Source organism: Aedes albopictus, chromosome 3 (genome assembly GCF_035046485.1).
Source record: "Aedes albopictus strain Foshan chromosome 3, AalbF5, whole genome shotgun sequence".
Lineage (NCBI taxonomy): Eukaryota > Metazoa > Arthropoda > Insecta > Diptera > Culicidae > Aedes > Aedes albopictus.
The window spans coordinates 229170301-229197767 of record NC_085138.1 but is presented as its reverse complement, the minus strand read 5'-3'; the positions used below and the strand labels follow the sequence as shown (position 1 = coordinate 229197767).

Genomic DNA, 27467 nt, shown 5'->3' with positions numbered 1-27467 from the left:
CAAAAGATTTTAGACATTCAATAAAAGTCATTTACTCTGCACAAATTTTGTGGAAACATTATTAGCGTGCAACACGTGCGGTATTTTCCCGCCATCCGGCTGGAAGACGACCGTGGTGACAGTTGTTGGTCGCAACGCACATGTGAGGCAGCGATTGAATATGAACGTCACTAACGCCATCTGTTCGCTGATTGCCACTTGGCAATTTGTGGCGGCCATGTTTTTTACACAAGCTGCTGAGTCAAACTTGAACGTCTGTCTGCGCTAATACGTTAACACCTTCTTACACGGTAGCTTTCCCTACTTCCTTACCTTTATATATTTTATTCAAACCCTGATTTCCTTCATTCTCCTACAGGCAGATGATAAAACAGGTCTTTTATAACGATGGCATATTTTTTTTTATTGAAGGAGAAAACGCTTCTTGAGCCATCCCTCTAGTACATATTATTACCTACCTGTGATAGACTTTTTTAAAAAAACCTTCTCATTTAAGTAGCATAAGGATGTTCGGATAACAAAGTAGCAATATGGCGTACATCGAACAAGTGATATTTCTATTTCAAAATCATGATTTGATTGCATGAAAAACAAACACAAAACAAATTTGTACTAACGTGGGTAAAATAAACGTGTCTTACACATACCATGATCCATTAAATTTTAAATTCCTGCTTGCCGCTTGCTTTGGTTTTTAGCTTCCACATTTTGACTAGTAGTATTCGATTTGCCAGAAACGATTTTTCCTGTATTTTTTTTTGTCTCAAAATGTATCATTTTTTTCTTTTGTTTCATTTTTTTTTGTTAATAAACACGTGACAGAAGCTGATGTCCCATAAAATTTAACAAACTGCTTACCCTTGCTGTTTTTGTTCATGGGCGGTCTATTTTTCGTTAGTTAGGTTTACTTTCTTTAGTTTGGGAGTGTTTTGTATCAATCGTGCTGTCGTGCACTTTATTTTCTATATTTTATCTGTATTTTCATGGGTTAATCTATTTTGTTTATATTGGAATATGCAATCGTGCTCCTGTCTTTGTGATGGTTTTGCTCTTACGTGTGGGTGTTCACTATGTGCTGCACATCTAAACAATTTTCTACGTTTTTATTCTAACACCATCTTACAGCTACGGTAATGCAACAAATATCAAGATTCTTTAGTACGATTTTGCTGTAGATTTTATGTGAGTAAACTAAAAGTAGAACTAGAAATAAATTTGTATATATGAGATCAAATGCAACATACTGATGGAATGCTTGCAATAACTATATAAGTTGAATTTTGCACATGAGATTATTTTTTTTGCAATGCTTGTGACAAAATTTCACTAAAAAGACATTTTGCATGCCGTGTTGAAATATTTTTTTTATAATAATAATGAATAAGATCAAGGGTTGTTCAAACCAGGGATGGGACCATTCATTTGCAAAAAGTTACATTCACTTGCTATTATCTCAGTTCAGAAGCATGCTGTCAAAAAACAATGTATGGATGAATTTAACCTTGTAATTTTATCTGAAAGTTTGTCGAATAACATTGGGGTCGCACACGCATACCAAACTCATGAGCGAGATGTGAAGGCAACTCTCCACGTGATGAATGTAAATTACATTCACGCCGTGGAGAGTTGCGTTTGCTGCTTTCTGTTGACTTAATTATTGATTTTACGCTTATATATTCTTCTACAAAGTCGTAGATAAATCAAAAATGAAAAAGTGTTCCATACATTGATTTTCGCTGAGATGTTTCTGAAGCGAGTTAACAGCAAGTGAATGTAAATGACTGCAAATGAATGATCCCATCCTTGGTTCAAACCGAATAACTCTAGATTGAGTTTAAATAAGGGCGAAAGTAACATGAGAGAATTCTCTTCATCGACTTTCTCTTCTGCAAATTAAAGTAACAAGATGCAAATTCAATCAAACTTTTTTACATTTAGACGCTAGATTGCATCGCAATTTAGCGATTTATGACCAAAAAGTGCAATCATACTTGCATCTTGTCACTTTGATTTGAAGAAGAGAGAGTCCATGAAGAGAACTCGCTCATGTTACTTTCGCCCTTATTTAAACTCAATTTAGAACTGCTTACGAAAAAATCGTTGGATATTTGTTTTTACCCTCATTTAACCATAATAGCGGATGGGACCCATTAGCTTGTATTGTACTTTTGGTAATATCGTGAATAAAAAGAGAAAAAAATAATGATGCTTATGAAATAATAAAATGACGTCCTACTCTTTTGTTCAAAAAGAATGGATTTTGAGTAGAACATCACATAAAAAATACGGAGGGAACAAATTGAAATGAAGTGTGGAATTACTCAATGCGGAATCGCCTTCGGTAGTACATTTAGGAAAATTGTCAATCAGGGCAATTTTAGGAACACTTTGAATCTCAAGTGAAAAATAATCAGCAATTGCGATTGTTTATTACACTAATGATCTAATTGCACAATACTTACTCCTACATGGACGTGACTACAATTACGGCGTATATCTCAAATTAACCTTTTTTTCAGGAATGAACATGTTTTGGCTACATACAGAGTGCACTGAAATCACTGTAACTTAAAAAAAGTTTGCAACATTTAATGATTCATTCTTTCCATTTCAAAGCTAACTAACCGGAGTACTGTACCTAAACGAATTGATATGCAATCTATTGGTTGGGCTGCATCTGCGACATCGCCAGGGATTGATCAAACCGGTCGTCAGTCGATGTTTCGTGACAACCCGTTTTGGTCAATCAATACCCATCACCCGACGACGTAGGGGCGCAGATTATACAAGATTATATTCAATTAGCCCGACCGTATGGTACATACACTCCCGATCAAAAGTTTGGGGTCACCCCCTCAAAAACATGTCATTTTTTAAGCCCATATCTTCGTCAATGTTCGTCCGATTTCAAAACCTTAGGTCTCATTCAAAAGATAATAAGTCAAAGAAACTTTGAACATGATTTAAAAGAAACTTTTTCAAAAAATTTTGTATGTAAGCTTAACCAAAAGTTGCCAAATTTTCTAAAAAATGAATATAAACTTAAATTTAATTAATTATCTTTGAAATAAGCCAAAAAGAATTAAAATTGAACTATAGATGACGAAGATATCACCAAATCACTTTTCCATGTTTTACGAAAGTGACCCCAAACTTTTGGCTGATACATCATATTGAGGGGTGACCCCAAACTTTTGGTCGATAACATGAAGAGTTAATTTACTTAATAACTTTTTTTTCTAGATTTTTCAGCTAAGTTCAGTAAACAGCAGTTGAAAGCTAATAGAAAATGGGTTATATTACCGCTCTCATCTTAAAATTTGGTCGACCCAATTTCCAGCGACACTGCCGCAAGTTTATATTCATTTTTTAGAAAATTTTGCAACTTTGGATTAAGTTTACATACAATTTTTTTTAAAGTTTCTTTTAAATCATGTTCAAAGTTCCTTTGACTTATTATCTTTTGAATGAAACCTAGGGTTTTGAAATCGGACGTAAATTGGCGGAGATATGGGCCTAAAAAAATGACATGTTTTTGAGGGGTTGACCCCAAACTTTTGATCGGGAGTGTACATTGAAAAGCAATTTATCACACCATCATCAGACGATGGCACAGAGGTGGTTGGTTATCCTTTATGGCGTTCAGGAAACATCAGGAAGGACATGCAGACATGGACATGTTCTCGACGGCAGAACGGGGGGCTCCTCAATGGGAATTGTCGAAATAAATGTGTAATTGAGTTAGTTTTAAAAATTAAAATTTTAGTTTTAAACGTTTTATCAGTTTACCGAATAAACATGAATACCGTCAAGGCGCCATTCACCGTGGGGGCTCCATTCACCGTGTGCCTTCGAATATTTTTTCATTATTTCCATATTATGATTGAATGATATGACAATTTCCCTTCAATTTCACCAATACATCACTAATGTATGGGCCTTTTCATTTGACGTCTTATATCAGCTGATTGTTCGGGTGTTTGACAGTTCTTCTATGAAGATGACACGTTCTTGTTAGCAGCTGTTGTTCAAGCTTTGTAAACAAATGCATGCACGGATCTGTCACATGAAAAGGCCTATTGTTACCATGTCAAAACGCTCATTAAAAACATTTAAAAGTATCATTTTGACATTAAAGTATGTTTACATGAAGCGGGTTTCTGCTCGATCACTGCATTCATAGTGAAAAAAAAAACGAAAACTGCGCTAAGGTGATTTCGATCGATAAACTAAATGTAGTAACGTTTTTATTCCACCAAGAAGCGATTAAATTCACATATCAGGTATGTATTTTGCATTACCGAAGTAAGTTTAACAAGAAAGTACGATTACTCGTACTTTTTAATTGAAACAAAAAGGCACGGTAAATGGGTACCCTAAAAATCAATGGTCTCCATTCACCGTGCCCCATATTGTCCCATATATCTATAAAAAATCGAAAATTTGAACATTCGTTTTTCTAATAAAATCTTGCAAGTTATTACTTGAAATGAATTTAAACTAAGAAAATTCCCTTGGCTGGGTTGGTTTGATCATTTTTAAACAAAGTAGAATAAATTTTTTCATACACGGTGAATGGGTCCCTACTACCACGGTGAATGGTGACCTACTACGGAATTAGGCGACCATACTATTCTTTACTAATTGTACTATATCACCAAATTTTGTGAAAAATTTTCTACTTCTGTGGATATTACTTTAATTTTAACCTATAATGAAGGCAATTAAAAGCGGCACCAACAATGTTTATAAGACTGGTGTCAAATGACAGACCTTATTTGCCCCGAATCATCTTAGATCCACGGTGAATGGTGCCTTGACGGTATTTTTGTTTCAAACGAACGAAATTTGTCTCCGTGTACATTTTTTTTTCAAGAGTATGTTTTCGAATACTTTTAAAAAGTCCTCCATGAATTTCTGTATCATCCAAAAACTTCGTCATCTGGTATTTATCCTTAAGTTCTTAATTTAAAGACAATGAGAAGATGTACCAGGAACTTGATCGTCAGGATTTCGGCTATTTTGGGGTATTACCAATTATCTCGGGTATGTTAAGAAATAGCGCAATATTTTCTTCGGCAAGGTTGTAGTGATGGAAAAAATCTACCATTTAGAACTTTGGTTTATATGATTAGTTGGTAACTTGGCCGCTAGAGGTGTCATCAACATGTTGAAGCTAAATTGCACTACAGGACCCATATTAGGTTGTCAAGCAACTGTTACGACATGGGACAGCTCAAGGATAGTGTCTTCGGAAAAGTTGTTGGATATGCCAATAACTTACATATGATGAGCTTCGAAGTTCGGCGACGCTAGTGAGCATGTGAATTTTCAAAACCTCATATCTCAGAATTCTGAAAACTTTTGAAGATGGTGTCTTCGGCAAAGATGCTCAGCATGACATAGACTTACGTAAAATGGGATACTTGTTTCGAAATTCTGCCACTAAGCGGCGCTAATAAACACGAAAATTTTAAAAATTTCATGGCTCAGTATCCTGATAACTTAGAAACATCGTGTCTTCGGCAATGTTGATCGATAAGACACTTGTTTCGAAAATCCGCCACTAGGCGGTGCTAGTGAACAGGCAAATTTTAAACATCTCATAGTTCAGTCTAGTAGTATTCGTTTAATAGGAGTCCGAAAACATATATGAAAATGGGAGCCACATGCTTAAGAAGGGAACCAATACCCTAACTTAGAGAGAAACAAATAAAATGAAGTGGAGTCAGATAATTTTCTGTTCACGCATAAACAAACAGAACTTCACATTCAACTACGTAAAAGTTGCATTCCGAGAGTTTAATTATCATTTATCAAAGCCTTATTATGTTACCAACAAATCGGATCAGTGGCAAACCCAAACAAACCTCCATGTCTGCAGCAGACAAACAGACAGCGTTGAACCGTGAACAGAACGTGATTGCTCGATTGTAGGCCTAATTTCCCGCAGTGCTTGTTCGTTCAGCCAGCAGCAGCCATCAGGGTCAGGCTGTTGAGGAAGTGCAAATGCACAATGTAGAAGAGGGGAAACTTTTTGTCATACGGCCGGTACGACCTACTCGCCTTGCTTCCTGTGGAGTGTCGAGTTCAAGTAGAGCAACCGGCGGGCAAAAAGACCCAACGCAACTGATGGGAAAAACAAACGATATGCGAGGGAAGATGAAGAAAAATGCAACCTTCATGACTTTGTAGTTTCCTGTTGGAATGCAAGTAGTTTTTTGTGTAATTGAATGTTCAATCTAAATCATATTTGATGAAAGAATTATTCAATACAATCAGTTTTTTAGTTGTTTGGTCGTAGGCAGTATTATCTTGTAAGCCAGTTATTACACTAAAATGGGATATTCAGGAAGAACCTTCCATGCTCTCAGCCATTTTGCTACTAGAGTTCATTTTGAATCATACTCTCCATTTGTGCATGTCTTGAAAATTTGGGGAAATAGTGAAACAAAAAAGAATAAACTAGCAATCAATGATTGTGTAGCAGTACTCCGTTTAGCTGTGTCGTTTCTTGTTTTACCTCCTCCTCAAACAGTCTTCCTTTCTGCACGGATGTACATCCACCCATTCCCCATGCTTTCCAAATATAACCCTTGAACCACCCAACTCCCACCCATTCTCATAGTGCCCAGGACTTGCAATGAGGAAACGTCCTTGGCGAGACATAGTGCTGCTATGAGGATGTTTGCCTTTTAGCCTACTTTCATTATTTTGCTTCCTCTTCTAGCTGATGCCATTCTCAACGACTGATTGGAAACTCAGGAGAAATTAAAGAGCTCATTAAGCACTGCGAAGCTATACTTATACCGTGTGTCTTTTTGGTTTCTTTTAAACTACTTATAATTTTTTGGTGTAATGGGAACATTATTCCTAATTAGTGACAACAAATCATTAAGGCAAGAAAGGTGATTTGATTAGTTTTCATACTTTTTTGCTCCATTCATGTAGACAACGAAATTTTATGTAGACTATCTTAAAATTAGACGATTCTTTTTTTGCTTCTTACAAGAATCGCTGCTTTTGCTCTTTTCCATTTAGTTAAGATTATATCTTGTAGTCTAACATTCTAAAATCGGTTTTAAACATCGTTTACCTAATCGTCTTCCATCGATCATGTTTACTCTTTGCACACTATTCTCTCGTTAGAAGTAGTGCTTTCAAAGTGTTTAATAGTAATAAATCACTCAGAGATGTAGAAAATATAGTACGATAATGTTTTTTTTTGAGTTATATAACTTTTCGGTTGATTAAGCTCAAAGACCTCCGTTGTACGCGTAGTCTGCTTTGTTATGCATTACCAGACAGTTGTCCACAAAGTAGAAGCTATCCGAGCGCGTCTCAAACGGGTTTATGATCATTTCGTTTACTGGAAATTGTTTAATTAGATTAATACAATGTAATTGTTATATTAACTCTAAATATCTCAAACTATGCGGTGGTACAATGATTACCTGTGAAAATTATATTGACAGCCACTCACAAGGAGTGAAGTTATTAAATTTGGTAAGGCAATAAAACATCATGGCTATTTGATTTTCTCTAAAATGAAAGTTTTCCTTCGCATATTTCTTGGCGTTGGGATTTAGGAATATAATTGATGTTGCATGTAGATGAATTTATATAATTTATATAAAAAATATATAAACAATATGATTATTCCTATCACGCCTACGAAAGTTTCATTTTTGAAAAAAGTTAAAGTCCAGATGGCATTTGTCATACAAATAAAATAATGCCAACCCTGTTGATCAATTGTAAGCATATGCGATGATGTTTAAGTGAAAGTATGTTGACAATTGATGACGAGAATGAAAGGCGACGTTTGTTTATTGATGATTATTACAATTGGCTGCGGAAATGGTGCTCGAAATATTGAAACACATGAGTTCGACATACATAATACGTATTGCTAATCTAGAAGTTGAACGCATATTAATTTTTAAGATATTTTGCTTTTCACGAGAGACAAACAGGCAAAATATAAACATTGCCAGCGTTACGTCTATTTGACTGCGATTATAGGGTAAAAAATATAATTTGGACATGTATGTAGACTTGATGTTTGACTTGTTCCGAAGAGCTAATAAAAGTAGATACTTTTCAATATCAATTATTGGATCAATTAGACCCTATTCTGTTGATTTACGCTGAAAATATGCCTAACAATTGAGAATTTACTTCAAATATATCGAAAATGTAAACTGTGCCATTGAAACCCCTCAAATGCAAGAGAACATACACTTTACCGTCACATATAATATGCACCTCAAAATCGTTGAATTAATAATTGTAAGAAATTTGAAAGCCTTATTGCAATGAGAAATGTTCAATCAAGAAGCATTAGGCAGCCAATCTCTTAACATTCACCTGGAACACTTAAAATATGTAGTGTCCAAAATATATTACAGCTTTTCTACTGTTGATATATTCTGGTCATTTGATAAACTACATGGGGATGCCGTGCGATTGCATACTTAGGAGCGTTTTCTGTGGATCTGGCGGCAATTTCTTGATTTTAACAAAAACTGTATTAATTATTAAAATAGAAGCCTGTTAAACGAAGAAATTTGATTATTTGCAAGAAAATATTTGTTAATTTATTCTACTTCCATGATTTAACAGTATACATGGCTAAATTTTGAGATAATGGCCCTGTTCAAATTGTATATACCTGAGGGTGTCCAAAACATATATTCGATATCCAAAATACAATTCTAACAAGCGATTGGAAATCATGATTTTTTCAGCTTAAAATGCTTTCGTTAAGGTTTTAGTCACAGGGAATGCTAAGTACAGTCATATTCTATGCGTATAAGTAACTTTGTAAAATATGCAATTGGTTTCTAAGGAATATAAGGAACAATGTTTCCAACGTTGTCCTCAGCCTGTCTGTTCCGACAAGACCCCTGACTCTGGCAATACTACTCGGCACAGAGCTACGCTGCCAGTTGATAGAGTGGATGATGAATGGCATTGCGGAAGAGACGTCAGGCTATTAGTACATGGATGAAAAAAAAAACTGCTTTATCATCTAAAGTCTGTGCACAACCATTCCTTGAGAAAATATTTCTGTATTCAAAATGCTTTATTTAGTTGACTCTCAATCGATAATTAGTTTTCTTTCTTTCTTTCTTCTTGGCGTAACGTCCTCACTGGGACAAAGCCTGCTTCTCAGCTTAGTGTTCAATGAGCACTTCCACAATTTTTAACTGAGAGCTTCCTCTGCCAATGACCATTTTGCATGTGTATATCGTGTGGCAGGCACGAAGATACTCTATGCCCAAGGAAGTCAAGGAAATTTCCTTTACGAAAAGATCCTGGACCGACCGTGCGTTTACCGCCTCGGCTATATGGGCCCAATTAGTTATACATCCTGAATTTAATAGTAAGTACCCAAGTAATCACAAGCATTATATCATTGCACGAATTAGACTGAATATCAAACATTGCAATGCGAAATGCAATAATTCCACACTTGTCATGCAATAATCCTTTAGATTGGCATTATCAATGTAATGATGCATTGCATTTTTCTTTACATAAGGGTTCATTAAAAGGTGATATAAGATAATTCAATAATTCAACACTGCAAAAACTGAATAAATGCAATGTACAAACTAGCAAAGTTTGATCTAACAATACAATTATAAAAGCTTGACTCTAATGGTAAACAAATCAAATCAAGAAGATTGAACAACTTTACGGTCGGCTCCATCAGTATTCAACATTTCTGGTTCGACTCCCGACCAACTTAATCCCCATTTGAGCCATCGACGACAGCAAAACCTTTTTAGAGATAACCTTTTCTCTTTTCTGTAGGCTGCTATCATATGCCAATAATGATGGAAATCACAATTAGCATATGAGCAGTGTACGAAGGGTGTTTTAATCGTCGTTTTAGTTTTAAATATCTTCTAAAATGCATTATTTATTTATCATAATGTAATGAATTACTGTATTCTATTACATATGACATAGTCGTTTTGCCTTCTACTGCAATGATTGAGACAGAAGATCAGTTTCCTTTTAGTTAATGAAAAATCTGTTGTTATCACTGCAGCAGAAACGGTCCAACGCGCTGGTGCGCGATGGAACTCATCTAGCGGTCTTCAACACTTCTGGTTCGACTCCCGACCCGGCGACAAAAAAATAATGGTTAAAACAGTCATGTGTGGGGGGCATCAGTACCGTCGATAACAAAACGGTGCCAAAAATAGATTTTTGTTTTGGTTTTTCGTGTTGCACGTATTAAGCATGTGCAAATGCAAATATACAGCACATGCATTTATGTTACTTTAGCAATGGCTGTCAGCGTGCTGCAATATGTGGCACTTATTTGATTTTAGTGGGGCCCTTTTCGACTTTAATATTGCTTTAATGAGGGGTTTAAAGCAATGCACCATTATATTCACAATTTTAAATATAAATATAGGGCAAAATTGATGCACTTATATAAGGCTTCGTGGTTACTTGGGTAATATCCATCAATTTTTAGTTATTTTTGTAAATATCAATGAATTATGCGGAACCAAACACGTTCAATTTAGGATAGAGTGATCAACATTGCATATCCCACATAAGGGAAATTTAAAAAAAGACAATTACACCTACTGAACATTACAAACATTCGACAATGGACCTAGAGGCCCAGTGGAGAATTTTTCGTTTGACGAAAAGTTTTCCCCGACAGGAGCGGGAATCGAACCCACACTCCGAGGCTTACGAGACACCTAAACGACTGACGCCGCTAACCGCTCGGCCACGAAGCTCACAAAAATTCGATCCATTCTCGCTAGTCCATAAGTAGCCGTCACCAAATTTATAAGCACATTATCATATTACAAGAATCCTACATTCAGAATCACACACGTAAACCTGAGTTTGCTATCGCGAGTTGGCGCACCCTAACCCCCAACTGTCCAAAATACATGAATTACCCTATCAAACCTGAGCGTGTGCTCCCCAGGAGGAGCGGCTCACAACAGTGTTTGATCCTCATGTTAGAGGCGGCTGACCGACGTTCGAGTTCTAGGGAAGGACTCTAAGCTCAACAGTGCTATTGGTTCTTCCAGGTTCTCCAAAAATTCCTGCGTATATTTTTCTCTAGCGATTCCACCATACATTTGTCTTAAAAATTTTCCAATTCCTATTTATTGGAAATCCTTCAGAAATTCTTGCCTGCGATTGCTCCGAGAGCTTCTGCTGATGCTCCTTCAGGAATTGCTCCGAAAATACTGCCAGGAATGGCTCTGGGAATTCCTAGATGAATTCTTCTGAGAATTTTCCAGGCATTCCTCTTTTGGTACCTCCTCAAGTTTATTTTAAAATTCCTTCATAAACTTCTGCTGAGATCCCTTCAGAAATTATTGCTGGTATTCCTGCAGGACTTTTCAGGAATTTGTACAATATTTTTATATTCCTCCATAGCCTTCAAAGCAATCCATCTAGTGATTCCTCCAGAATTTCCTATTCCTACCAGAATTTCTTTGGTATCACTTTAAGAATTTCTTTTGTGATTTTTTCCGGTATTTCTAGATTTTTCTAGGAATTCTTGCTAAGATATCTGGAATGGAAGTTTTAAAGCCATTTCTACTGCGATTCTTCCAGGAATCGCTCCAGATATTCAGCCAAAACATTTCTCAGGAATTGCTCCGCGAATTTCTACAGAAATTTCTACAGGGATTTCTTCGAAGATTTCAAAAGGGAAGCCATCAAAAATTACTCATGGAATTTATCCGGGAACACCTCTAGAAGTTTCTTTTTTTTTTTTTTTTTTGAAGGTTCCTAGCGGCACGCCGAGGGACGTAGAAACCTCTCCCATCACTGTGTGCACAATCGTCTCGCGTCTATATGGAAGAGCACGATGCGTTTGCGCAGACAACGACAGTTCACTAGGCCTTTGGATAGGATAGAGAACGTATTCCTTCAGAAGCAGTTCACCAGCCGTGCACGGACATGTCGTCCAGTAAGACACTGTTGCGTACTGATTCAGAAGGTTACGGTAGAAGGTGTGAAAGTTTCGGTTTATTGTCATTTGGTCGATTTTGTATTTGTGTTTTTTTTTGTCATGTCTAGGTTTAAAGAATGTTATTGTTCAAATTTATGGTCTGCCATATAGTTCAGTAATCTTTGGTGTGCCTATGATCTGTTAGATGATCGATGTGTTTGTTATGTCCATTTTTGTTGATCCTTATTTTAGTACTGTTTTTTATCTTTGCAAGTTGTATTTCGTCCACATCCCTAGCACTATCAGAAAGGTCCAAATAGGTCAAAATTAAAGAAAACCTTCCATACAGCCGAAAAATGTAAAAAAATCTAATTTGTCATAAATAGTCTACGTTAGTCAAAGTCGAAGTAGTCAGTTTTTGTCGATTTCGTCTTGATCACACGTTAGCTTCGAATCTATAAGCATGCACTATTAAATGCTGCACTTCCCACTATTAGTTTTTTAGTTATTTTGAATTGATATCGCAAGAAAATATCATTAAGCACTAGGCATGAAACATATTAGGGTTTACTCACAAAACTATCAGATAAAAATAATTAAAGAGAAAATTAAATCACGAAAGCACATCAAATGTTGAGAACTATGTATTAGCAAATTGAATACACGAGATACTACTAATTATTTCATATTTGAATTGAATTTTTTAGTGTATTTGTTAAAAATAACTAAATAGTGGGAAGCCCATGCAACAGTTCAAAGTCTGCTGACTCAAAAAAGATTCCGAGACCCGTCACAAAACACAAATATTTTCATTATGATTCACAACGACTCTCGGTACCCTCCTAGACTCAATCGACCGGAACTGTTTCCTGGGTATAGAAACTACTAGGCCCCAGCAGGTTCCTCCTGTATATCGAGCATTTCTGATAAATCAGTCAAACTCCATCTGTAGCAGCCGGTTCGCAATGAACCGTTGGAGGCGCATTAAAGTGTTAAAGGTGATATTTTCATTACAAGAATTACAATTAACATCCTTCACTTTAATACCGTCAAACCCTGTGATCTTGGCCAGGGTCAAACCCTGTGATCTTGGCCAGGGTGGGAACACCTCTAGAAGTTTCTACAACAATTACCTACGGGATTCCTCCAGGAATTTCTGTAGGGTTAGGTTCTGTAATTCCTAGGGTAATTTCTCCATGAATTTCAGGAGATCTCTCCAGTGATTTTTCTTGGGATTTCCTGAGGTTTTCTCTAGGGATTCTTCCACAAGGATTCCCTCAAATATTTTTCCCTCTAAAAATTTCTCCAAGAATTCCTTTAGGAATTGTGCTACTGATTATGTTACTGGCGTAACCGCTCCCACTTGTACGACTTAGTGTTTGTCATGAACACGCGACGAGAGATGTTTTCGGTTCTGAACTCTGAATTAAAGCAGAAAGGCAGCGAAAACGGATCCTTTTCTGGCAGTGTGATTTATGACACACTTGTCGATGTTGATTAATTTTCATTCATTACACAAAACACCCCCGTCCCTATCTCTAGCCCCTCTATTATTCCAATACTGGTTCAAAACTCCTTCACTCATCAAATCCCCTTTATCTTGAGTGCGTCAAAAATCAATGGTGTTCTAGAGCACTCATGGGAAGTGGAGGGTTAACTATATTAAAATTACCTACATTTTCGAGCACCATTCACTGTTCAGCCAAGTGCCAATGTTGTTATATGAAGCAAACTAAAATTGGAGTAACTTACCTAGGTCCGGTGGGATGGTAGGGAATTCGTAAATATGCTCACAGGTGTTCTTCGAGTACGGAATGCAATATCCGAACTCAAAATCGAACGTTTTCAAAAGCTGATCTTGGAAAAAGTGTCGCTCGATCATTCGGAAATTTTTCACGCATTTGCTGCCAACAGTAAACTCGACTCTGTAAGAGGGCAAACAAAAGAACATAGGAGCAAATTAGCACCACGGACGGACATCACGATTCCCGACCCCGAGCTGGTCACGTACGTTGCTCCGACGGTTTTTAGCTTCAGGAACTGTGGTGTAAACTGATATCGGACGTATCGCCCCGCATTCGGTTCCAGGGCTTCCTCCTCGTCGTTGACATGGTCCTCGTTACCAATAGCACTGTTGGCATTACACCCCTCAGCTGGTGCCGCTGAACTACTGTTGTTTTCAGCATTGTGCACCGATTCACTCGCGGATGGCTTGGCAATTTCGAACAGCACTGCCCCACTTTCCATGTCCCGGATTTTAAATCGGGTAAAATCGATGTCGTAAATGTTCGCATCCGGAGAGCACAGATAATCGTCGGTAATTTTGTTCAACTTTAGCACATACTCCGGAGTGATCACCTTCGGATGGGGCGGATTACTAATGGGTGTCGCTCCGCTCCCAGAACTATCACCAGATGCTGCTCCAGCAGAGGGAGCCGTCGTAATCGTCGATAACTTCTTGCCAACTACACTCATTCTTTACGCGCAAACCAAACGAACCGATAAATTCACGACTTTCAACACTTTTCAAGTATTTCGCGACGTGTTTCACAATTTTAGTTTCCCTTGTTAGAACATTCCGTGCCCTTTTTCACGATTCACGACTGTGTGTGATGTGATCGGTTGCGAAGAAAAGGAAAAACCAAACTTTGGCAGTGTCACTTTTTGTTTATTTTTTCTGTGATGCAATTTTAGCCGCCGCTAGCCTCTAGAGGCACGAGCCGTCAATGATTTAAGGCGGCTGATTTGAGTTAGGTCAACTATTTATATGACAGTGCTGATTCGTTTGATGGGGGCTCTTCACGGTAAAAAATCTGCACTGTGATATAAACTGATTGGCACTTGAATTCGCACTACTGTTCAATCAGTTTGTTATCAATTACATATCATTTGACAGAGAACATCCAATGCCTCTTCAATTTTAATGTATCATCACATCAGTTCGTCGTTGACAATGTTTTGATTTCAAAACTAAAATTTAAAAAAAAAATGTGTACAGCCGCACCCAGATTCGATACCAGGACCTTTAGAGTCACGATCAACTATTTTACCACTACACTGCTTCACATCTGTTAGAGAGGTGCGAATCGAAGCGAAGCACTTTCTACCGCCTGTCAACAATATTCACTTTCATGCCCAAAACAGTCATTACCAAATCAACAACTTTTCACTTTGGATCGTATTGCTTTTAACAGTAGTGCAAATCGAAGGGATTTTCTGTTGATTCCTCTGGTGGGTTTGTTTTGGTTCTCAAATCAACACTGACAGCATTGCGATCTCAAAGGAAAAACACTTCTGATCATGTTGATTACGACATTGAATAGTTAAGGGATTTTTCCCTTACATCTAGCGTGCAGAATTTTCACCGTGTTTGAAACTGCCTCTCGTTTTTCGAGAGTCAGGCCTGAAGTACACAGGTTTAAATAGGTATTTGACAAGGAAAGAACTCAAGAAAACAACCGAGGGGCGGATCACTACCAAAACAACTGAACCGAAAATGCGTTAGAAAATTTGTGATTTGGCCTAATGCGTTGAAAACTGCATAGAAAACAACTTTGGCTGTACAGAACTCTTAGATATCCCAACAAAACAAAAATTATGTTTAATCATGTGAAAGAACTTATCTTTCGATTTCTTGGCTTGACTACCTAGATAAATTGAAAATAAAAAATATGCGAAATTTCATGTTTCACGGTTTTTGTCCACTTTTTGTTTACCTTGTTGTGGTAAATATCATAGGCAACGTAAACAAAAGTTTATTTGCACACATACAAGTATAAGTAATGGCTGAATTATTGAAACAGTTATTACATTATTGCTGTGTGCGTTCAAGATGCAAACGGTACCCAAATGCGCTCCAAACGCGGTAACATAGTGTTATCAAAAGCAACTTAGCAACCATAGTCAAAACCACCGCCAACCTAGGATTCAAAACAGGCCCCTGACACGGCCTGTATCAATGCATTTGAATCATGGTAGACAGGATGTCCTGGGCGCTAATAAATAGCGCCCACTGTCAAATGCGAAAACATCAACCATTTTTTGTTTAACGTTTATTTTGGTTTGTTGATCAGTTTTTGGAATCATTTTTTCCACCTGTTATGATCACAAAACACTTCAAACTCGCTTTAATATTTATTAATGTACGGTAAGAGGAGCATGCGATTAGTTGAATAAAGCAACCCAACAAACACGCATTGTGAATGTGATTTCTTGTGTGGCTCACAACATCAAACAAAAGCTGCGTTTGTTGATTACACGCTCGTTTCAATTTGCACGAATATGAGTAAAAGGCAGTTAGATGTTGGCTACGATATATTTCATTGATACCAGGGGCCTGATTCAAAAGCTCCCACTGACATCGGATTAGGGTATCGCGCCACTTGGGCGGTGGCTTCTATATTCGTCTGTTTTCCACTATAACTCAGTCAATTTTGAACCAATTGACTTGAAATGTTGTACACGGGTAGATACTATACTTATCTCAACACATTCCAAAAGTTGTGTCAATTGGTTCAAATTTGACTGAGTTATAGTGGAAAACAAACGAATATAGAAGCCACCGCCCAAGTGGCGCGATTCCCTACTTGTTAGAATACCTTACCGCATTTGGTGCTCCCGCATTTGATATTTGCATATACTAAAAACAAAGTCAAAACAGATGAAAAAAAACATGCAAAAGTGTTACCGCTCAACAGCACAATTGTGCTGGTTCGTCACGAAAGGGATTTATCAGAAATCGATTAAAAATTAAAAAAACGGACTTTGTTCACACACTTCTGAGTAGTGCTTTTTTAAGAGTATAGGTACCCTGCTTTAGTGTCGGCACCTCTCAAACGTCAAATTTTCTGTGAGAGTAAGCAGCATAACTTCGTGCAGTGGACCATAATTCATTTTACGAGATTGGATTAGATGGATTAGATTTGACAGATGGTCTCAGTCTCAACATCTCAGGTCGCGCGACTTCAACTACTGTTCGGCAATCGCTAGTTGACCTAATTTCCAACACCTGCTCAAGCTTTTTGTTTACGCTGAAAAAGCCTATGATTTTGACAACAGTTGTGAAGTTTCGTTCGTGTGATTCCTGGTGGGTGGGTGTGTGACCACGGTCGCGGTGCGCGGGGACAGTGTTGGTCAAGTAGACGACGGGATTGGTTGATTATCGAAGTTGAAAATTTTTATTAGCGTCGCAGTCATCGTATCAATCAGTGTTGAAGTGTAGAAGAAAAAGATGCAACTATGGATAAAAATGGACAGGAAGGTAAATATTTACGGTGAATTTTGGTGGAATATTGCTATTAAGAGTTTGGAAATTGTGTCGAAGGTGAAGAATGTGCAAAAATCGGTGAAAAATAAGTGAAATTCGAGTGGAAATTAACAGATGAAGATCGATGCGTGGGAGAGCTGATTATGTATGCAGAGAAGATAGAAAACTCAAGTTTTGTCAAAATGTTGGCTGTTTCGCGAATATTGTGGGTTGATTCGAATAAAATGGCATCATGTCGAGTGTTATTTTGCAATTTTTTGTAGTTTGGGAAAGTGCCAATCGTGAAATGCGACAAAAAACGGAAGTGAGTTTTCATCAAGGAGAAAGAATTTGTTCCAAGAATGGCCGTCGTCCCGTTGCGCTAGTGTTGGTGTATGCGACGGAGGAGCATTATTTTCGTTGTGTGTTTTGTGTGTACATTCGTTCTATGCGCTAATGTTGTTAAGTTATTGCTGCGTTCCTTCGATGCGGTGGCTGAGTCACACCAGAGACCCGGGATGCCGCTTAGCTGATTATGTACTTGACCGAAGTGTATTTGTTATTGAACACCCTATGAGTGTACCTTTTATCACCATCACTCGCATTCCTTACAAAACTGGATCAAATGTGGAAATTAGAGGTATAGACATGTATTGTTCATAAGCTTAGATGGTTTAGGACCTGATTAATGGTTATACCGCCAGGCTTACGTTTATGATAATAAATTACAATTACAATTACAATTAATTCCTAGATTTCCTGTCCAAAAAAAAGCCATCCGTTTAACAACGATTTGGAGGATATCCTGAAAAAGGTTGCGAATTGCGATCAAACTCCTGGCGAAAGTAGCAAATATCGTTCCTTACATTTTTTTTATCCTTATTATCGAGACTTTCAGCCCGAGGCTGGTTCGTCTCCGCGTTCTTAACATAATTCTACTACATAAGAGACGAACCAGCCAAGGGCTGAAAGTCTCTTTAATAAAGACAAATCAATCATATCAATAATTCTACTATGAATCAAAAGTATTCCTGGATACATACCTGTCTGTGAAAATTTTAACTACACATTTAGCATAATCTCAGTTCAACACTCTGATTTATCCGATTTATCTGATGATACGTATTTCTAACAGAAAAAAAAAACAGGAAGGATTTCTGCTGATGCTTATGATAATAGATGTTTGAAAACAACTTCATTGATAATTTTCAAAAGAATCAATAATTTACTTCAAAATTTATTACTCTGCTGCATTACACAGCAAATATTTCGTTAAAACTGTTCGAATATGTCTGTGCGTGCGTTGTATACAGGTATGTTTAGCAGATTGAAATTAAATTCCCATAGGAATAGTAGCTACAATAGTCTAGAATACGTATGCAAAATATTATTATATTGGAGATTTTAAAGCAGAGCGTTAATGATTAATCACAAAATCACAAGATTAATCAAAATTCATTAATCATAATCACAAAAATTTCTCGTTCATTTATCTTAGCCAAACTACTTTTACAATTTAATTATCAAGCAGAAATCATCATAAGAATTTTTCTTTAATCAATCCTCATATAAAATATCCAGTTTTACATGATCTAAATGTTTTTCCAAATAATGTAATTTTAGATTGTTTTTCAAAAATTCTTGAATGCTGCGTTCACTTTACTTAAACAACTTCAAATATAATTTTTTAATACTTTGTTATTCACCTCTATCCGGGTCTAGCCCTGCCAGTCTGTATTAACAACCATAGCCAATAATTTTTATTATTTGTTGATATCATTTTGTTATATAGTGTACAAAATTCAATAACATCATTCTATTTCAACATAACAGAGACGAACCAGCCAAGGGCTGAAAGTCTCTTAAATAAAGGCAAATCAAACAATCAAATTCTATTTCAAATAACTTCATTTGAGTATGGATAATTTTCGTAAGAAGTAGATTCCTATACTGGTCGTCTCCCCTCGTTATCGCCTGTAGTGTTGGATTACGACGCGACTGCACGGCGGCAATGACTCTGAAAACGTGCAGTGAAAACGACCGACTACCGACAGCTATCCGCAACAGAACAAAGTGGAAATTCGCTTTTATCCTCGATTGACCTTGGCATTTACAAGAAGCATGGCGCCTATAGAAGAGAAATTTAATTCGTTCTGAGTAGCTCCATACCAAACCAAGTGACTTCTAGTCAAGCATAGAATTGCTCATTGCACAGTCCCTTTGACAATTGCATAATATTTGCACAGGATTTGTCTTGTTACTTTGCGATAGAACTTCCTTGCCGACGAGCAGCTCAATAAACAAGAACATTAACGTTCTTTGAATTTCGTGGAGCTAAAAATATATACCTATATTTGCTTGTGGCTATCTCCTCATCAGTGAATAGCGGTAGGGCACCTGGTTTACTTTTTGCGAGCGTGCAATCGTCGAACCTGTGTTGTATTAAGATTGTTTTGTTTTGAAATTCCAACCCGTCGTCTCAGTGCGGCGTACAGTGATCGGTGAAATAAATCATCTAGCTAGGTAGAGTTGGGAAGCATCAGTTTTGGTCAGTCACCCGTTTTAGTGAGTAACACAGTGTTTTACGGTTAAAATCGGTATGAATTATATTTTCAGTAGTAGATTACATTTTCAAAGACTATTGCAAATTGGTCTGTGATTATAATAATAAAATATGTTAATATTATACATATAAACCCTCTAATATCCAAATTTTTGATTGCGATCTAAACAATATCATTTTCGCTATTTAAAATCGATTTAAACATGGTCAGCAATTCTTTGTTATTCGCGATTTTGTAAACTTTGTTTTTTTTTAATGTATATTTTTGAGCATCTTTACAATTCTATATTTTTTCTTTGAGTGAGTTTCAAATTTTTTGAGACGGAAACATTTTGTTTTTTTTGTAATTGTTGTTCAGCAAGCGGCTGTACTGACTGAACGAAACTTAGCACTAGACAACGGACACACGGATCATGCTTCAGTGAATACGGAAAAGAAACTATTCTCACGAAAAGTTGCAATGCCCGGACCGGGAATTGAACATGGTGATTGGTGACTAACCGCACGGCTACGAGGCTCCACCATTTTGTAATTATTGTTGAAATGTTTTGTTTTTTTAAATGTTTTCATCGCAAATTTTATTAGTTTTTTTTCGATTCCATTCAGTGGCGATTCCCTAACCTCAAATCTACCTGTTCAACGAATATAAATTCCTAAATTTTCTCAACAAATTGGACTGTAATTTGTGGAAAATGACGAGAATAGTCGTTCTCGTCCATTTTCAATTTGATTTTGGTCCGGAATTCTCCGCAAATGCAAGTGTTGGGGTCGTTGAACAGGTAAAAAGTGAGGTTACGAGACGCCACTGATTCCATTCAATTTTTCTACTGTGATAGAATCATGATTGGCAAAACATTTAAAATATGTTCCGATTTATCACAAAATAAACCATGACATTTAAAAGGCAGTTGCAATATAGTTCATTACTAATTTGAAAATAAATTATCTAAAATATGTTTTAACATCCCTGGCCAAGTTCGCAGGGGTTGACGGTATTAAAGTGAAGGAGTTTCATTTTGATTATTGTAATGTAGTGTTCTTTAGTGAAACATATCACCTTTTTAACACTTTAATGCGCCTCCAACGGTTCATCACGAACCGGCTGCTGCAGATGGAGTATGGCTGATCATATGCATCAGACATGCTCGATAAACACGGAGGAACCGCCAGGGCTCAGTAGAGTCTATTCCCAAGCAATAGTTCAAAATCGGTTGGATTTGAGAAGGTTTTGATGATCGTTACAAATCCTAATAAAAGTTTTATAGGATTTGTGACTGGTTTTGAAACCTTTTACAGCCAGCTGACTTCAAAATGTTGTTTGGGCTCTATTTCCCATGTTTCTCGGTTGATTTTGATTAGTAATTTATTAATGTCAGTCGCTTTTTCGAATTTCTACAATGTTATACTTTATTATATTTTAATTAAATAAAGCAATTAAAATCAACCTAAAAATTAATTGTGGGAAGGAGATTTGCAGCACTTAATTGTGCTGATAGATTCGAAGCTAACGTGCGAACACTTGACGTGACAGTTTGGACTGGACAAAAAACTGACTGCTTTTTATTAACTGAACAACGTTACTTTTGTATGACTAGGTTGACATTTCTAGGCCACGCATGAGAAAATGACATGGTTTATCTTGATAGGACCGATAGGACAGAACGAATTTGACACGCAGACAAATTTTACTTAGTAGAAATAAAAAACCTATTGATTAGAATCAACCAAGTTTGTGTATATTGAACCAATCCACCTATTTTTTCACTGCAATGCAACATATTTTTTAAATCAACAAATTTTTGAATTGAATGACTCATTACTTCTCGAGTTTTATTTCAATTGGAAATTATTGTTGTTTATATAATTGGATTTTGTAGAATCAACAATAATGTTTGGTCCAATGACGACAACCTTAATGCTTTGTTCACAAGGCAAACAAAGAAGAGCCATTGTGGAATCACGAAGAAAAGTTAACTTGATTGTAAATCTACTGTGATTTTTTGCTTCATTTACCTAATCTGATAGGGTTTGTTGCGAGTATTATCAATGTGTTTTAAGGTAAGTCTATGAAGTTTGTATTAATTGTCGATTTGTATCCATATTTAATCATATTTCAGCTCACCAGAATGCATGAAGAAAGAGTTCATTTCTGGCGGAACGAATCTGCGAATAATTGATTCAGATTTTTTTCCGGCAGCGTTTCCAAAAATGTGTTTCCTTGATGTGTGTTGCAGTCTATATATATGAAGTTGCAAATTTAAACAATAAATATCGTGAATGAAAACTATTGTATTTCTATTTTTTTTTGTTTTCTTTTTTCAATAACAAAAAAATCAACAATAATGCATTTTAGTTTCAATGCGATTGCTACAGTTACATCAATACATTGCGTTTGTTGGTTCAACGAATTTGATTTTTTGTTTCAACAAAATTTATCATTTGTTATTGACAGTTGTCAATTTACAAACGATTTTAGAAACAACAATTCTATTTTTTGAAGTAAATAAGCGAAATCATTGATTCAAAAAAAATTGCCGGTAAGCCCTGAGTCAACAATAAAATTTGTTGAATCTATTCAGAATACTTTTGCCTTTACAATATATTTTTCTGCGTGGAATATTTTTCATAGTATTTGTAGGGGGATGAATACATAATAGTTGACAAGCAATTTTTGTTTATCTCTTAGATGATGTTATGACACCAACAAAAAAAATATTAGAAGTTCAGTTACATGTTTCTGTAGGTTTTGGACCGTTAACATTTTAAGGACACAAGAGATGAACACAGAGAAGTAAATATCAAGAAAACAATTTGACACAGAATCGACTATATTTTAACATACGGGTTCGACTGATTCGATGAATCTGTCTAGAAGTAACTAGAAGACAATTGACGCTAAGATTGGAAAAAAAAAAGCTTGCAGTTGGGACTATACTACAATAATGGCCGATAGGAAACAATGCGCTAGACAGCATTAATATTCATTTTTTAATATTTAGTATGTGCATGACGGAACAATTAGCAGGACACAGTTCCAGACGTCTCTTTTTAATAACGATATTCAGCATATTTCCAATAAAACTACACTTCAATAAAGCAAAGACTAAAGCTGCTATGATAGAACAGATCAGAATGACTTAATTGACTTATTGACTATTGGAGATCTACTTCGAATAACTGACAAATTGACAAGAACCTTACTAAATACATGGACCATACTACAAAAAAACCAATTGACAAAAAGAAAAAAGGGGAAACTTTTATTAAAACTATTTTTGTTCAACGCAGGCCAAAACAGTGTCGACTTGGGCCACGCACGCCTACGTACTTCTGTGTGTTGAAACAAAAATAGAGGCTCCTAGAAGCAAATGTAGGGAAAGGGTGCGGTGTAGAACATAAGCACAGTGTTGCTACCGCCGTAATCACTTTGAAAAAAAAAAATAAATAAAATATGTTTTAACATCGATATTACCTCATTTAAATTGGCCCAACTGCATCGACAGTTCGCATCCTTGGTGTACTCGTTGACCGGTTCCTCAGCTTCCAACAACACTTCAACGCCGTAAAATCTAGCTGCCAAAGTCGCCTAAACTTGATAAAGGCTATTTCTAAGCCCCATCGAAGCAACAACAGGGCCATCAGACTTCGAGTTGCTAGAGCAATCATTGACAGCCGACTTCTGTATGGCCTAGAGATCACCTGCTTGTCATCGAACGCACTTATACAAACACTTGCTCCAGTTTACAACAACTCAATTCGGATCATCTCTGGTTTGCTGCCATCTACGCCAGCCTGGTCAGCCTGCGTCGAAGCTGGAGTTGCCCCCTTCGAATATCGTGTTACTGCAGCGATTAGTAATAGAGCCGCCGCTTATGCCGAAAAACCTACTAGAAATCGCAGACTCTTTCTGCTCGACGAGGGGAAAAGAGTCTTCCATAGTGCCGCCAACTTGGAGCTCCCCCTAGTGGCTAACGCGCACTGGTATGGAGACAGGAGTTGGCAAACCCCAAACCTCAAAATTGACAACTCGATCAAGGACAATTTCAGAGCGGGAGAAAGCTCAGCCAGGCTTCACCAGACTGTACTTGAGCTCCTCAACACCAAATACCGCGACTATCAGCACAGATACACTGACGGATCCCTTTCTCGTTCTGGTACCGGAATCGGTATCCATGACAGCGAATCCGATATTAGTCTAAGACTGCCAAATCAATGTTCGGTTTTCTCCGCGGAGGCGGCCGCTATTCTCATCGCAACTGCCACACCATCCAGTAAACCTCTTCTCATACTGTCAGATTCTGCGAGTGTCCTTGCAGCCATACAGTCGCAAGCCCCCAAACATGCATGGATTCAAGCTATTATCCAGTGCACACTTCCCAGCACGGTCTTCATGTGGATCCCCGGCCACTGCAACATTGCTGGTAACAACATTGCCGACCGCCTAGCGGGTGCGGGACACTCCGGACCTCTTCACACCAATAGAACCCCATTGCCCGACGTTAAAAAGTGGATTGATAAAGCTATCAATACCAAATGGCAGCTCAACTGGAACAGAAACGATCAGCTCTTTATCAGAAAGATCAAGCAGTCCATTGGTACATGGAATGATTTAAAGTCACTACGAGACCAGAGAGTAATATCCAGATTACGCACTGGTCACACCAAGGTCTCGCACAATATGGGCAGCTCAACATTTCGAAATTCCTGTGCAATTTGTCGGATCCCCTTGTCGGTTGAGCATTTTTTATGCGTCTGCCCACAATACGAACTGCTTAGAAACCAATACAATATCAGCGGCAGTATTAGAGACACCCTCGGAAACGACGCATCAACCCTCGAAGCCCTCATCCACTTTTTGAAAGATGCCAACCTGTATCAACATATATAATATGTACTGTTTCTTAGCTCGTAGATAATTTTATTTGTGTAATTATGTATGCAAATATCGGTACAGAGATGAACTAGCCACCGGCTAAAAATCTCTATAATAAAGAAAAAAAAAAAAAAAAAAAAAAAAAAAAAAAAAAAAATTGGCCCAACTGCACCCGATCTAGGGACCCATGCTTAATAGTTCAATATTAGAAAAAAATCGAATCGAAAAAACGAATAAAAAAATAGAAAAAAATCGCTCGCAAATAAAAAAAAATCAATAAATGGATAATTACGCACAACTTTTAGGTGTTCAATCATTTAAATCGAAGACCACATTATCAAGAAGACTTGCAGCACTGCTAAAAATCGGGAGCGCCACCCCGGATGAAGGTGGCACTATTCATGTGTGTGTAAAATTTCATACTCGCACCAATATCTTACACTTTTACACAAAGGTGCCACCTTAGCTCACCAGGCGGCGGTGCCGTCGGTGACGCTTGCCGTTAGTATGGGAAAATAACAGAGTTGTATGTCTTCTTGATAAAGTAGTCTCTTCGTTTAAATATAACTTCACAGATAAGCAAACGTGAAAATTTGATTTATTTATTGTCAAAGATCAGTGATCACAATACATCTACTTTTCCTTACTCCCTTAAATTGAATTCCAATTCCATAGAGATGCGGTTTTGTATAAATCTTACATTATTTACAAAACAACTCAAAGACTTATGCATAAAATGATATGAATGCTCACAGTTGTTCAAATTAACATTTGTAGGGTTCTCTAACTAATTTCAGAGCGGTTTCGATTGTTCCCGACTTTGCGCATACTTTGAATAATACAAAAATACTATTATTTAATGTTCTCACATTAAATTGAAGTTGCTCAGATAATGTGTCCTTAATTTGTCATCACAAAATTACTTCATCCTACATTCTAGAAGGGAGAGGTAACGGAGGGGTTTCTTTTTTTTACTAAACATTTATTTTAGGCTCATGTGTCAACAGGCATAACGGAGCCGAATTCATATGAAACATTTTTTTTTCACAATTTCGGACTTCGGTCGTATTGACTATGTTAGTTTTGGGCAACCGTAAAACTCGCGGGTCGAGGTCAGGGGAAACAACAATATTTGAGGAAGGGATAGGATGATGGGGGACTTACGTTGACACTTGGCAGAATGATGTGGCGTATTGCTGCTGGTCAAACGTAGAGTGGACAAACGACAACCTGTAATGATACAAGCAAACGATTCTCGAAAGGAACAAGGTGGACAAGTGGAACAGCAAGACTGGGGAATCAAACGAAGACTTGTTTCAAAAAGTCCTACACAAGTTTCATGTACTCAAGATCAAGTTTGCTCAACACATCTCTAATGTTTTCTTTTTCTGATTTCTGACTAAGAGTTCTTTCGTAGAACCTCCAGGAGTTCCTACTGATGCTACTTCAGCAGTTTCTTCTGGTGTTCCTCCAGAAATTAATTCTGGGAATATTCAAGGAATTTCTTCTTGGATTCGTGAAAAAGTGCCTTTCGGGATTTCCTTTTTTGAGAATCCCTCTAGCAGTTCCTTTTGGAAATTCTTCAAATGTGTCCTCTGTGATTCTTCAAGGAGTTCATTCTGATATTCATCAAAGAGTTTGTTGCGTCGTCGGCACTGGGTCTTAGAGCAGATCAAAAACTCGTTTGATTACGATCAGCTTAAACTACAAATTCTTTATTAATTATCATACACTTCAAGTTCATTTCACTACTTACAATCTTCAGTGATTCGCCGCCCTAACAGTTTTGGTTTCAAACCCGATACAATTTTAAAAATACTAATAACTGCAGAATGCTTTAAGCACTTTTTAGCAATATGTATCGCTTTACTTTATCAATGCACTTCTTTCTTCCTTTCCAATCCACTACCTAGGGTGTCCAGTCGCATCTATCGCGCTGACAGAGTTTCTTGGAGTTTTTCTTGGATCACTGATAAAGCTTCTTCGAGGATTCCTACAGGAGTTCCTTTACGGATACATCCCAGAGTTCCTTCTGGAATTCCTCCGAGATTTTCTAAGATTGACCAGGAGTTGCTTCTTGGATTTATTCTAATGCCAGATCAAAGATTCCACCTTCTGTGAATTTCTAGAAGTTCCTTCCGGAATTCACTCCTTCCTTTTAGGATTTCTCCAAGAATCTTCTGGGATTTTCAAGGAGTTTTTTCTGTGTTAAAATTTCGTTGAAAAAATTAAAAAAATATAGTTGATGTGGTCCAACATAATAAAAAACCAACATTTTGACCATTTTTGCATAATAAAGTTCATTAATATTTTTTCGCGATATTTTTTTAAATTTTAGAACTAATAATCTTTACATTCGTGAAAAAAGATAACAAATTGACCGGTTCAAAATTTATAACGCTTCAAGAAATGAGAAATGTCGTCTTTTGGACCATCCTATCTTCAAAATGGCCACCCTAATGGCGAAACAAAAAAAAAATACGGGTCTCTTGGTAAAGATCATTCCTACCGAATTTGGGCAATATCAGGGCATTTTTTTTTTTCGAGTCTATTCTTTTTTATGGAATGGCGGAATGGGTGTTAAAATGTATTGAACTTCTTCTTCTTCATCTTGGCGTAACGTCCCAACTGAGACAAAGCATGTTTGTCAGCTTAGTGTTCTATGGTCATTTCCACGGTTTTTAACTAAGAGCTTCCTATGCCAATGACCATTTTGCATATGTATGATTATCTATGCCCACCGAAGTCTAAAAAGTTTCCAGTACCGTAAACCGGGGTCAAATTGATCAGCGGGGTGAAATTGATCAATCAAAGGTCACCTAATAATTCCATTCTA

At 37.0% G+C, this 27467-nt stretch overlaps 2 protein-coding genes across 3 annotated transcripts in view; one reads left to right on the top strand and one right to left on the bottom strand.

The window, feature by feature from the left end:
- Positions 1-536: 536 nt before the first annotated feature.
- Positions 537-14619, bottom strand: LOC109400240 (protein unc-119 homolog). The gene is made up of 3 exons (XM_019672718.3): positions 13962-14619; positions 13703-13875; positions 537-7369 (listed from the first exon to the last, which is right to left on the bottom strand). The coding sequence occupies exons 1-3, from the start codon at positions 14423-14425 to the stop codon at positions 7257-7259; spliced, it is 750 nt and encodes a 249-aa protein (XP_019528263.2). The 5' UTR covers positions 14426-14619; the 3' UTR covers positions 537-7256.
- Positions 14620-17049: 2430 nt separating this feature from the next.
- Positions 17050-27467, top strand: part of LOC109405105 (LIM domain kinase 1) — a 28950-nt gene continuing 18532 nt past the window's right edge. For both annotated transcript variants that reach the window (XM_019678116.3, XM_019678110.3), the window contains exon 1: positions 17050-17210. In XM_019678116.3, the coding sequence (XP_019533661.2) occupies positions 17189-17210 (22 nt within the window). In that variant the 5' untranslated portion in view covers positions 17050-17188. The remainder of the gene's footprint in view (positions 17211-27467) is intronic.